Here is a 13,273-nt window from a genome sequence, read left to right as displayed (position 1 = left end):
AATAGACAAGGGGAGCTTTGGTTTCCCAACCCCCTCACGCCAAAATTAATACGATCGGACAAAGGCTTATTAACCTACGAACATGTACTTATCTATCCATCCATCTATCCGCGCACACCATCTCACTTTCTATCTGCGCTGCCCAACAGACTCTCACTTTGCCTCTAATTTAATTCCACACAGTATCTTTTAAACACCTCCCGGCCAATTCAATTCAATTATCACTTAGTCTCTGTAACCTCGGAAAATGGTGAAAAATACCCATCACCGTTCCTCAGACCCAAAGGTGATTAGCTGGAATTGCTTATTTTGTTTCACCTACACTCCAAAAGCCACATATCCAAAGTATATCATCACATAATATGAAGAAAAGCAGCCGTTCTTCACATCTAAGGAGCTGAAACAGGTGTGTGGTTGGCGTTTTTACCCATGACCAAGTCATGATGAGGATTTCATTAGTTTTTTGTTTCAATTTGGTATGATTTCTTTTGCTTACCTGTTTCTTTTTTTTCCTTTTTTGTGCCGGTGTCCATAAGGATGTCACACTGGTTAGGATAGCTTCAAATGACATGACCTTAGGATCATTATAAAGGATTATTCATGTTTGTCTGTTGTGTCTTTATTCACAGCTTTTGACATTTAGGCTTTGGGAATTAATATAAAAGAAAAAACAATATGTCATAACCCTGCACCCTCTCTCTCCTCTTTTCTCATTCCTCTTTCACCTGCACTGTGCCTCTTTTTTTGTTTTTTTTTGGGAACACACTACAATACTTTCATGCAACCAGTCTGGTTACCAGTCCATAGGGATTTGTACAGTAAAGTCCAAATGAAGCTTGAATTAGCTTAGAAGGTGCCAGTTAGCAAGATGTATAAATATGACCTGGATGTGATGTTCACTTACTGGACAATTAGGTGACAATACATCACTGCAGCTAAGTCAAGCAGCTGTGAAGTCACTAGTTCTGCTGTAATTGCTAATTACTAACACTTGGCATAAAGGTCATAATGACAAGCACTTAAATGACGTGACTTCCTATGAATGTAGGTAACGTTGTTTGGGTGGTGTAGTGCTCACACAGTGTGCAAGTGACTATCATTAGTAGCCTGTTGATACCGTGAGACATTCTTGCAGCGTTCTCATGAACTAGCAGCGGTGGTGCACCACTGCTGAGTGAATATAGAGGAAACACTGCTGCGATTGTAACAACATAACCAGACTGTTCAGAGATATGTCACAAAATGCGTGTGACTACAACAAATACAAATGATAGTTTAAACTTGGAAATCCACATTAATCAGAGTTAAAACCTGTACAAATGAATCAAACTAAATTACTACTCAATCTGCTTAACCAGCACTTATTATGGGCACAGCATATTAGAGAATGCTATCTCTATGATGAAAATAGTGAATTAATTTAAAGTGCTCTGACTTCTAGTTTGCTCAGTTATAAGCCATCAGTACCACGGACACTGAAACAAGTCAGTGGATTACATTACCAAACATCACATGAGTACCAGTACATTTAAGAAACAAATATTGGTTTCCAAGTTAAGATCGATCTTAAGGGCTTAACAGTGCACTGAAGAACTGCTCAGTTAAGAAGGAGCGCTAAGAAAAGGGTTTTTCCCAGATGAGTTCTTAACAACCTTCTTAGGAGAAGCCTAAGAAGCTCTTTAAGAAATTCTTAAAAGGAGCTGTCCACCACTGTGGTGCTGAAACTAAATCATGTGCCAGGCAAATCAATTTTTATATCAATTTCACCACTCAAACAGGACACAGGAACACACTTGTTATTCCTCATACTTGTTTTTCTTCTTTTATTCTTTCTATTATTTTTCTTTGCAGCTTTGAGTGCACATTCATAAACCATATATATGATGCACACTGTTTTAATATGTCCTTGCTTAGTGTTATATTTATTTGCCTGACGCAACTGGATCTGTGAGGGTTTGCTCACTAGCAGACTGTTAAGTGTGGGTCAGCTTGACTTAATGTTTTGCCTTTATGTAAAGCACATTGAGTTGCCTTGGTATGAAATGCGCTATATAAATAAAGATGCCTTGCCTTGCCTTGCCTTGCCTTGATCTTACTTCCTTCTTAGTGAAAGATTATCTTAAGCTAAGTGTGAGTCTGGGAATCACGTTTTTCTTTCATAGGAGGTTTAAGTGCGTTCTAAAAAAGTCTTAACACAATGATCTTCTTAACTGGATCAGGGGAATGCAGCCATTGTCTTAACATGTAGCTTTGTGAGTAGTAAGGATGTCAGTGTCAGTATCACACCAAGCAAATTACGACTGCAGCGCTCGACTGTGCAACAGCAGCCATCAGCGTTTGAGTTCAGACAGTTGAGACAAAAATGTACGTAGATTAACTATGTTGTGACGCTAATAATCATTAGCATAGCAGTATGCAATGCTAAGCCTTGTTTTTAATGGTTAAATTGTCAGAGGTCACCACTGATAGGTCATATGAACTGAAGCTGTTTCTGTGGACAACACAATGACAAGAATGTGAGATGAACTAGTTCACAGCTCTAATATTTTAATGTGTTATATGCACTAGTGATTTAATTAAATTCAGATTAAATTCATTAATTATAGTCACATAACTAGCAGTTTGGACATGGGCTAAGAAATGAGAGTTTGATATTCCCAGTTATAATGCATTTTTAATAGTTTCTGTAGTTGATAGAAATTAACCTATTTTATAGTGGGTTGTCACCATTGCTTACTATTTGCATCGATCATCTAAAATGTGCTCTGATTTGCTTCTGCTGATTCATTCTCTCACAGCTGCTTTTCCGTTGTATCCAGTAATATAATTTTACTGGTTACAATCTTTCAATGTAATTATCTGTCATGAATTAGATTATTGTGTGATGTGGACCCCAGGGGGGCGAGTATCTGCTGCTGTGGTGAACGCTGCTAAAAATGCAAACAAATAGAAACAGACCAAAAAATATGTCGCTTGGCAACAAAATGAAAACTACTCAGAGAATGGAGTTTTACTTAACTGTGAACTCCACCGGCCTCTTACCAGGGCCATTATGTCGCCGAGCGTGGCCACCAGTCGTCGGTGTGAACATGGATTCATTTGAAACGCACAGTGGCAGGTCTATAGAGGTGTTATTGAGTTGTGTTTTTTTTTTTTTTTTTTCCCTGTGCTCTATTTTCCTGTATTGTCCCACATGTGTATCCTCATGCTGTTCAGAGAGACCACATCTCATTCTGCCACTTCACTCCTTATCATCAAATCAGCACGACGCCTGTCTGGCTGCTGTCTGACAGCCCTTGTGGGATATTCAATGTATGCTAATCAAAAGCTTGTCCCATAATAGTCCAGACTTCTTATGCACAGTCACGACTTTTAATATGTACCGAGGCATTACGATCAACAATAAAGTCATCTGCACCCTGATAAGATAAACAATTGCACTGTAACATTTCAGGTGACATTCTTGCCATTTTCCTCTACACCAGTGACAAATCCCAGTTGCAAGGTTTTAAGGTTTGAGTTTGACATTTATGATCTGTCAAATGGTATTTATAACAACCGATGGGATTCAAGATTAAACAGAACAACTGTGCAGCATGCAAATGCCACACACGTACAACTGAACAGTGAAATACTGCTTGAGAATCCCTGCGTCCACATTCAGCTCAGTGGGTGAGCATGGCTTCTAAAAAAAAAACCCACAGAGAGCTTGAATTAATGAAAATATGTATCACTGCTGATGTGCAGAAATCAGCGCACATGGAGGCAAAGATGAAAAAAGGAGAAATATAAACTGATAGGTACGGACAGTGGCATTCAAACCAATCTCAGTTCTGCATGAGGAAGACTATTTTAGTCTGAGGGTGTGTTGGTGATCTCTGTACATCAGAAGATGCAGTAACTGTTATATTTTTATGTGAGAGAAGAACCTCCAGCTTTTCTTAATGTTGTTTATAGGATCCTCCCAAACTGCAGAGGTCCTACAGTAGAAATGCAGAATCTTTACAAGGCTGCAACTGTTTTTGTTACTTCTCATCCAAACATTATTTATGAAATGTTTAGCATCTGTCATCGACCTATTCATTAAACTTATTTTGTCTGACAAGCAATGAAAATCATATGCAGCATCAACAAGCAGTGAATAGTTTCCACAGCGAGATCTAGTCGGCGCTTGGCATTCTGCTAGTGAGGCTCCACAGATGGCCGTATGTCAGTTGTTATATGTCAGTTGGTATCTTTCTGAAATAGCTCCGCAACCACTACATCAACCGCCATGAAATGTGTCCCACTCAAGATGACGTGTAATAACTCTGACTTATCTCTTAATTTTTCCACACAGCACCATCAGCAGTTTAACTTTAGATAATATCTCCATCAGCCTCAGCTGTTTATTTAGTCCAACTCAACAAATGCTACAAGGCTAACATGCTAAATTTAAGATTTGAACAGAGGAAACACTGCCTGTCAGTCATTTTGAATTGTTCACTGCATTCTCTATTAATTGATTTATCAGTTAATTGACAAATCATTTTATTGTTAAATAATTTATGTTTTGTAGGAAGTTAGCTTAAAGGTAATTTTCTCACTTACTTTCATCCTTTGCATTTTAATACATTTTTATAATAATACATTTTATTTGTAAACACTTTTACAGATGCTCAAATACACTTTACACTTTAAATATCATAAAATAGAGCAAAGTTTAAAAAGGTAAGTTAAAACTGTATTATTTTTTTTATTCATTCATTACCTGTTCCACTCTGACATTGGGGTGAGGGTGGGGTATTAATCTCAGGGTCGACATATAGAGTCAAACAACCATTCATGCTCACAGTCACAGCTATGTGTAATTTAGCATCACAAATGAACTTCAACATGACTGAGCTCTACACTGAGACGTGCAGAGGTGCCACTTCCTGTAACACACCACAGAATATAAACAATAGTGTCACTCAGTAAAAGGGAACTGCTGATGTAAAGCAGCTGATCTTATCTTTCCCCTCAATTTTACTCCTTTTAACAAAAAACCTAGATGCTGCACCAAGATGCTTTTCTTTTTTTCTTTTTTTATTTTCAATTCCCGGGGGCTGTAGTGGTGACTGAAAGGCTCAGACATGAACCTTGATGTTATCATCCCCTGATGTGAGTCAACTGGTGAGGGTTTAGTTTACTGTTCCCCGGGGTACGTACCTGGCATGAGGTCACTGGCTCCATGAATCTCTTCCTCTTTGTCCCCCCGGACTATCTCGATGACCTCTCTCAAGGACACGCAACACAAAAAAGATGTGTTTAAATGTATTTTGAGAATGAAAAACAGGGAGAAAGAGGAAGCACCAAAAGCCTTTTTTCTCTCTCCTCTCCTCCTCCTTACTCTCCTCCTCTCGCTCTCACACACACTCACATATACACACATACAGAATTCTTGCTATTAGATACTGTATACTGTACGGCAGGCCTTGACAGCAGTTTACTATCCACAGTTGATGTTTGAACCTCCGCCTGGCTGCTAAACACAAGATACAGACTCGCACGAGCAAGACATGCTGAGCTCATGATGAAAGGATTGTGATAAACAAAGATATCGCTCTGACATGATGAGCATATGGGCTATTGAATCAGGCACATAGTGGAAAACATGCAGTCACTTGCTGCAGGAAAAAATCGCCTCAGCGTGCCGCTACTCGGAGTGTCTCTGATGAAACCTTCGTGGACACGTGTTATGCTAAAGTCACTTTGTAAAACACCAGAAAATGCAACACATGTATGTGACAGTGTGTTTTTTCATCGCTATACAAAAGTCTTTAAACCTTGATGTGGCGCCAGCTGGAAAGTGAGAATCAGTGTTTTAAAATTTTATTACTGTGCCACCGTCAGTTTATAAGGAGCAGTATTCATTTATGGTCGGAGCCTTAATATATTACCTGAACATAAATTCACCAAAACTGGTCACACTGGTCAAATTAAATATAATGAATCTCATGCAGATACGAGGTTCTGCTATTTGCATAATCTAAGCATTAAACGTAAGTGTAGATGTTGCAGGGGCTGCATCAAACTGAAATATGAAATGCTGCACAGGGATCTTCCCTTTCATATATATATATATAAATAAATATATAAATATACAATTCTCAGGGGCAGTGACAGTGACTGAACATGACCTTTGATGTTATCATGCCCTGCTTGAGGATGTGAGTCAACTAGTGCCGTCTAGTTTACAGTTCCCCCGGGTGCACTCGCTATAATGTGGGGAAGAAGAAAAAAAATGTGACTTTGAATTTCACCCCTAAAAAAACAAGAAAATACTGGAAGTGGAATATTCATTTATTTATTCATTTTACTTTTTTCCTTCTTTATTTATTTATTTTTTGCTTCTGTCAGTTTTTTTCAGGAATGACATTTGTTTAAATATGAAATATAGTAACATAAAGAAGATGCTGAATTTACTGTTTAAGCATTACACAGCCCGGCTCCACTGAGGAAAAATATCGGGCAGTTTGTACAGTAACAACAGTATTTGTGACCTATTTTAAGGATTTACTTGTTAGCAAGTAACAAATGGGCTTTTGGGCTGAAGGAGTCACACTAATGCATTGTTGGTTCTTGTGTCTTGTCTTTTAATGTTAGATGATGGCAAATCAGATCCTGGCACTGACATTTGTTAATGGCCATAATTGTCTTCATTAAATGCATTAAATATGTCATCCATTACTTAAATGGGCGTACTCGCCATCTAAAGCCTACATTAAATACGTTCACTGAATGGATGGACATTAAGTGTCATCATCTTCCTTTTGTTCTCTCTGTCTCCAGATCAAATTTCTGAAAGTGGAGATGGAGAAGAAAACCAAAATCATCAAGGACCTGCAGCAGGAGGTGAGTCATCAGAAATGATCTCGGCCTGGGGTGAATCCCATCACGATTAAAAAAAAAAAAAAAAAAACTTTCAACTTCATTAATTCTCTGTTCTCGCTTTCATGAAGTACATACTGTATGTGAGCATAAAGGAAGACTTGCTCTTACTTACTGATCAAGCGCCCACTTTCCCTGACTTGTCTACTTCCATTTCATTTACTGGTTTCTTGTGTTTGCCAAATGCTTTCTGACAATCCCCAGAGACTGAGGGGGCAGCTTGTTGCTTTCAATCAAAGGTGGACATCCGCTGGCATGAATATGTCTATTTTACTGAGCAGTTTGTAATCACTGCGCCGCGTCTTTGATCATGATTGTGATTGTGACTGCCGTGCCTCGTGTTGGCAAAGAAACTGATCTCACTTCTACCGCCTCTCCTGCAATGGATTTCTCGCTGCGTGATCGCTGAACATCAGTGCGAAATAGTTCATCTAAAAAGAAGTTTTTCTCTCTTTGATTCTGAGGTGCTGACACCGAAATCTGACGCTTACCGCTGATGCCTTAGACAGCTGGGAAAGAAAGAAAGAAAAAAAAAAGTTCTGCTGGCAAACACCATTGTAGCTGTACTGACAATATGTGACACTACACGATCTACCATTTGGATTGTTGTAGGAATAATAAAAAAGAATGAGATACATCAAGAAAAAACATCAAAACAACATGGGCCCATTAAATGTAACATAGCTACATCGACGGCAGCTGCCTCTTAAGATGTTTAGTCATTTAAAGTTGGATGTTTCCATTGTTAACTTTTGTCAGTTTGTCAGTCAGCTGTGAGGCATGAGGGGGAAAAAAGGGGTGAAAATGTCAAACTTCTTCTACCATGACAAATGAAATGAAATCAGGCAGCACCAACCACCCTAATGGATTTTACTGAACTTTGTAGATATGGATGACACTTTAATTAGTGCAGCATGTAAACAGGGGACAATCCTGCGAGAAAGGCTTTTATATTATATTATATTGTCAACTGCTATTTTCATGATAGGTCAAAAGAACTACAGCATATACACATACACATACATATAGTATAGCACTGTTGTCCATGAAGTTGGAATAAAATATTATTTTTACCTCTTCTCATAAAATGATTGTGACAATGTGATTTATTTTTAATAGATAGTGTATATTTTCTCAAAGCTGGTAAGTGGGACTCAGTATGTTTCATCGCATCTGTTCAAAGGTGATTACTGATGTGTATAAATAGGAATAAAAAGAGGAATGTGTCTGAAAACAAAATTATTCCAACTTTATGGGCAGCAGTGTATATGTATTGAGCTATTTTCTGTATAACTTTATCCTTTATTTGTCAATGTTACACAATCACTGTAAAGGTGGAAAGATAAGACGTGAAAGAGAATGTTTGTTTACAGTTGTGGTATAAAGAGAGCAGTTACGAGCAGCAGGCGCACGACGCCCTGCGATGGCGTACCACTGTCACACTGGATGCAGGCAGGCGATTTAATTACATCACAAGATCAAGAGAAATGATGATGAAGAGATACTGAAGATTACCACGCCATATTGCTCACCACTGCAGGGAGGAAACTGATTTTCGCCAGATGTTCAAATTAATAAGAGACCAATTTTGACGAAACTCTGTCTTGGTAACACAATCAAGTGCTTGAAATGAAGAACCAAACAATGACACGATGACATCAATTTACTGTGATTAGTGAAGTATCAACCAGAATGCAGGTTTCATTGGATTCATCACACACAGTGGTGCTGCGTTAAGGTTTTAGGCTTTAAAATTAATGTGACAATGTTATGAAAAATAATTCCATCAATGGTTTTTATTATGTTCGGTCAAAAAGTGCCTGACGAGGATAAAACAACAAAACAAACTTATGAAGATAATTTCTTAAAATATGGAGCCAAATGAAGATAATACATTGTCAGAGGCAAAACAATAAAAACAAAAAGGAAAATGAAAATATGCAAAATATGCAAAAGCCTTTTGAAAGTAATGTGAAGACTGAAGTCTTGACATTGGAACCACTATCTCACAGACAGCAATAACTGTCCTAGAAAACCATGACAACATTGAATCATGAGGAAATGAAGTCATGCATGATGGTTTCTGTGTCTCCAAAGGTCAGACAGAAACATGACATGATGTGACTCAGAGGATTCTCTGGAATCAAGCTAAATAAGATTAAAAGAGCACAGGTTCTTCTTGGTGCGCTTGGCCCACAGTTTTTCAAGGTATGGGGCCGTGGGCTGTTCCAAGCATATCGAAGGACTTTCTGCAGTTCTTCTGTGGATGCGGCTTGTCTTGTCTTCGGTCTCCTTGAGTAACTCCACACTACTCGCTGCTCTAGGACTCCTTTTCCCTCCTGTGAAAAACTTTTGCAATTTTAGCCAACTTCATGTTGCTGTATAGATGTGAAATACAACCCTCGCTATCAGACTTTGCAGCCAAAAGTAGTCCCTCACTTTAACTAGCTAATTGAATTATACCACCTTGTCAACACTCTGTGGTATAAGGTGGGTTGTCAGGGTTCTCCAGGACCGTCCCCATCCTGTACTCTCACAAAACAAGATTTTTCTTTTCTTTAAGTTTTCTCCTACATCATCTTATCTTTATAACTGATCGGCATGCATAGAATTTATTTAGAATTTGCCAACACAAGGGTCAAAACAAAAGCAGTGACTCACTGTAACTTCTTGGACATAACACTGCTTAGATGGTGTGCTGGTGACGGTTTGTAAATGCAACAATTGCCGGAGTTCTTGTCAAGCCACGATCACCATCACCTGCTCCCTGCGAGGAACCACCGTCATCGGTAGAGATAATGTACAAATAGTTTATTTAAAGCTTCAGTTGGTAACAATTATTCAGTCATATTTGCTGGAACTGCCGCTATATTCTGATAGTCGGACATTAAATGAGTAATTTAGGACCAAATCCAACTCCTCTGGCTCCACCTACAGCCTGTAATCGTATCTCCTAAATTCACCGCGACCGAAGATTCTCCACCAGTCAGGTAGAGGGAGCAGGAGGAGCAGCCAATCGCAGCTCGTACACATCGTCGTAAGCTGACGAAAGTGAAAGTAAAGTCTGCGACTTGGTCGGAGATTTCAAGTCAGCTCCCTCTATTAACCTCTGTCAACCACCCTACCACCCTCCTCACACGCAAGAAGAGTGTGTTTCATGGCGAGAGAGACGTGAGATCATTTTGGAGTCTCCGGTTTCTATGAATACTCTACGTCTTCTGTGGATGCGTTTATGGCTACTTTGTGTGTGTGTGTCTGCACGGGTGTGTGTGTCTGTGTGTGTGGGGGGCGCTTGGCAGAGGTTCATAAAGGGACCTGACGGTGTATTGTTTTGAAATTTCCAACCAAGTCACAGACTTTACTTTCACTTTCGTCAACTTACCAACTGTAGCTTTAATAAACCAAATCATTTTAACTCTCTATTTGCTGCAGTTTGGAATGAATCAACTCAATAAACGAGAGTTTGAACCAGAGCTGTGAGCATTAAAACCATTCAGTGTCAAAATTCAATCGTAATATAAACAAATGTTTAAAACAAAGGTTAAAATAGATCTACATTAGAACCTGACATCACTTTTCTACTAATCAAAAAATAAAGAGGAGATTCTCAGGTGGCAGTGATATCAATGTGAATTCCTTGTATGAAGATCTCTCTGTAGTGTAATCAGGGTAAAATGTGGAGGCTCTTCTGGAATCCATCATATGACTATCACAGCAGGAGGTTGCATATGTTGGCAATACCTTGCAACTGATTGGTTTAACTGACTGAATGACCCAAAAAAGAAGCCATGGTTTGGCTTTGTAAAACATCTTGATTCGGAAATAGAACAAGCACCAAGACGTTAACAAGGACACCCAAAAGTGATCTGTGTTTGTCACACACAGTTCAGTTCTCTGTATGGTTTGATGTTTTCGTATTTTATGATCCCAGGCCTTTTGCTAAACCTCATTACCATAAGCCAATCATCAATGTACACACTAATCTTGCCAAAACAAAGAGCTGGCAAATGGTGTTGCCAACAATTTGACCTGGATTAGAGTTAACTCATCTGGAATTGAAGAGACTCAAAAAATAAACTGCATTTTTGGGGGGGTTAAAATAACCATGCAAATGCTTTTGCACACCAAATGAAGCAGCTCTGAGGACGGTTACTGAGATTGACTATGCAGGCAGAGGCAAAAAGAGCCACAACAGAAAGCTCTTCTTATAAGCACCTCATTGTTGACATTTGAGGTTCATCTTTTTCTCCTCCACATCTACATATGTTGGAAAGGTCTCCTAGGTTTGAGGACTTTTATAATCACATGGAGAAGGGGTCACTGTGGTCAACAGAAGTCTGGGAGCTTCTCTAATGTCTCTGCTGTTCTGACATTTAAGTCATGGCTGCACGCAGAGCATCATGGGAAACATTTCCCTGCATCTTATACACCAGTGTGAGTTACAGAGCCTTTTTTTGTGTGTGTTTAGAAACCCAAAGGTCAGACAGAAGTGGTCAAGCTTTATCATTTCACCGCTTCAGTCTCACAACAAGGCTGCGACTGACAAAACACTCCCATGTTATATATGATTTAACACCACCTTCTGGTGGCCGCCGCAACTTTTCAACTATATCAACCATTTACTATATGAATCATCTGTTCATTACTCAAAGGCAACAAAGCAGTTTTCATATTAGATTGAAATTGTATCATGTTGTAAGCACTTTTACAAGCATGAATTATTTTCCTTCCACTTCCTGTGAGCAGCATTATTTCCTCTTTTGATATATTGAATATTAACATGAGTGAATAGTGAACAGATAGATTATATCATTATACGTGTGTTATTAAATGTTGGCTGCCTTCAGTGGTGCTGAACAGTACTGAGCTGTACTGAATAGTATCTCTATTTATCCACTCCATTAATAAAGTGAGTGTGGAATATGTGTTGAATTAATATCTCTAAGTAAAAACACAGTTTGAACCAAAGCAGAACCTTATGAAAATGATATTTATTGCAGGTCTGTTGTATCAGACCACATTGCACATGGTTTCACTCATTTTACCATTTATAACACTATTTATTTAGGCTTGTCACTCAGTGGCTTTGTCAGTGTTTGACAGTGTCCCGATGGAGATCAGAGGAACACCTGTAAAGCTAACTGTATCCTTTGTTTACGCCAGACTTAGTCTTTAAAAAATGCATCTTCATGTTGCACATCACGGTGATTTGTGTTGTGGTGTCAGTGGGGAAGCTTTACAGCTGCAATTCACTGTGAAGTCATTATCAATGATTTGCTTTCAAGGCTTATTATGTGTATTTTGAGGGAGAGTGATTTACAGACTGACGTGGATCCTGCTGGGATTCATCAGGTTCTCACTGAGCGCCGTAATAGACAGCTTTGCCACATACTCAGCTCCTCGCTGCTGATGCCGGTGTTTTTTAGTCTAAAATGGCTTCCCGTCATTGTCTTCTTCCTTTCATGTCTTCCTGATGTATTTTCACTTGCTAAATGGCAGAGAAAAAAAATCATGCAGAGGGGCATTTACTGGATTTCTGTGTGATAGTCTTACCGGAAAAGTGACAAGACACTGAAGTAGGCAGAAGATGAGAACTGCATCAGAGGTAATGTGCTCTCTTAGTGAGCATAAGAAATTGCTCACACGCTGTAAATCCAATGTAACTTCCTCTCTGGAGCTTCTCTTAATATCTAGTAAATGACTGCTGAACCACTGAAAATAATTACCCTTTTGTTACCTTTACACACAGCTCACTATGAACTTGAAGACTCAAAGACGGCACATGGAGAATGAAAATTAGTTTTTTCTATCAAACTAATTTCACACACATGGTCACTGACATGCAGTGAGAGCAAAAGTGCACAGAGAAAAATGAAGGTTGAAGTGAAATCGAGTCAAGTTGGCATGCAGTGTCATATTCTACACTGAACAAACAGGCTAGGTGCAGTCCAATCCATTTCAGTCACATGTTGGAAACAGTGCTGGGCAGAGAGAGAAAGGCTAACAGTAAAACCATATGACACAACCACCCATAGAGTGATTGTATTTACAAGCATTTGAAAGTGTGTCACAATCTGCACGTGTGATGGAGCTTAAAAACATATTTCTTTATTATACATCACATTATGTTACATAATTAACCAGATGACTTCAAATGAATTCTGCCTTGCAGCTACATTTTTTTTTTTTTCTTTCCGATTGTGACCCCCTAAATGAGCTAGTTTTAGAGGCACAGGGATTTAAAATTACCCAGGAAAATGAAATGAAGAGTGAGGCAGGTCTTAAAAAAAAAAAAAAAAAAAAAAAAAACTACATTTGGTATGGGAGAAGTATATATTTTTCTTGCTTTCTTGACTGTCAG

At 38.8% G+C, this 13,273-nt stretch overlaps 1 protein-coding gene across 1 annotated transcript in view; it reads left to right on the top strand.

Moving 5' to 3' along the window:
- The window catches only part of luzp2 (leucine zipper protein 2), a gene marked incomplete at its 3' end in the record, with an annotated part of 160,469 nt that overhangs the window by 90,267 nt on the left and 56,929 nt on the right, over positions 1-13,273 (top strand). The window contains exon 5 of the mRNA XM_083999239.1: positions 6,814-6,876. Coding sequence (XP_083855365.1) covers positions 6,814-6,876 — 63 coding nt within the window. The remainder of the gene's footprint in view (positions 1-6,813; positions 6,877-13,273) is intronic.

This window comes from Trachurus trachurus (genome assembly GCF_905171665.1).
Source record: "Trachurus trachurus genome assembly, chromosome: 3".
Lineage (NCBI taxonomy): Eukaryota > Metazoa > Chordata > Actinopteri > Carangiformes > Carangidae > Trachurus > Trachurus trachurus.
The sequence above is the reverse complement of the archived record's forward strand: the minus strand, read 5'-3'. Positions and strand labels throughout refer to the sequence as shown.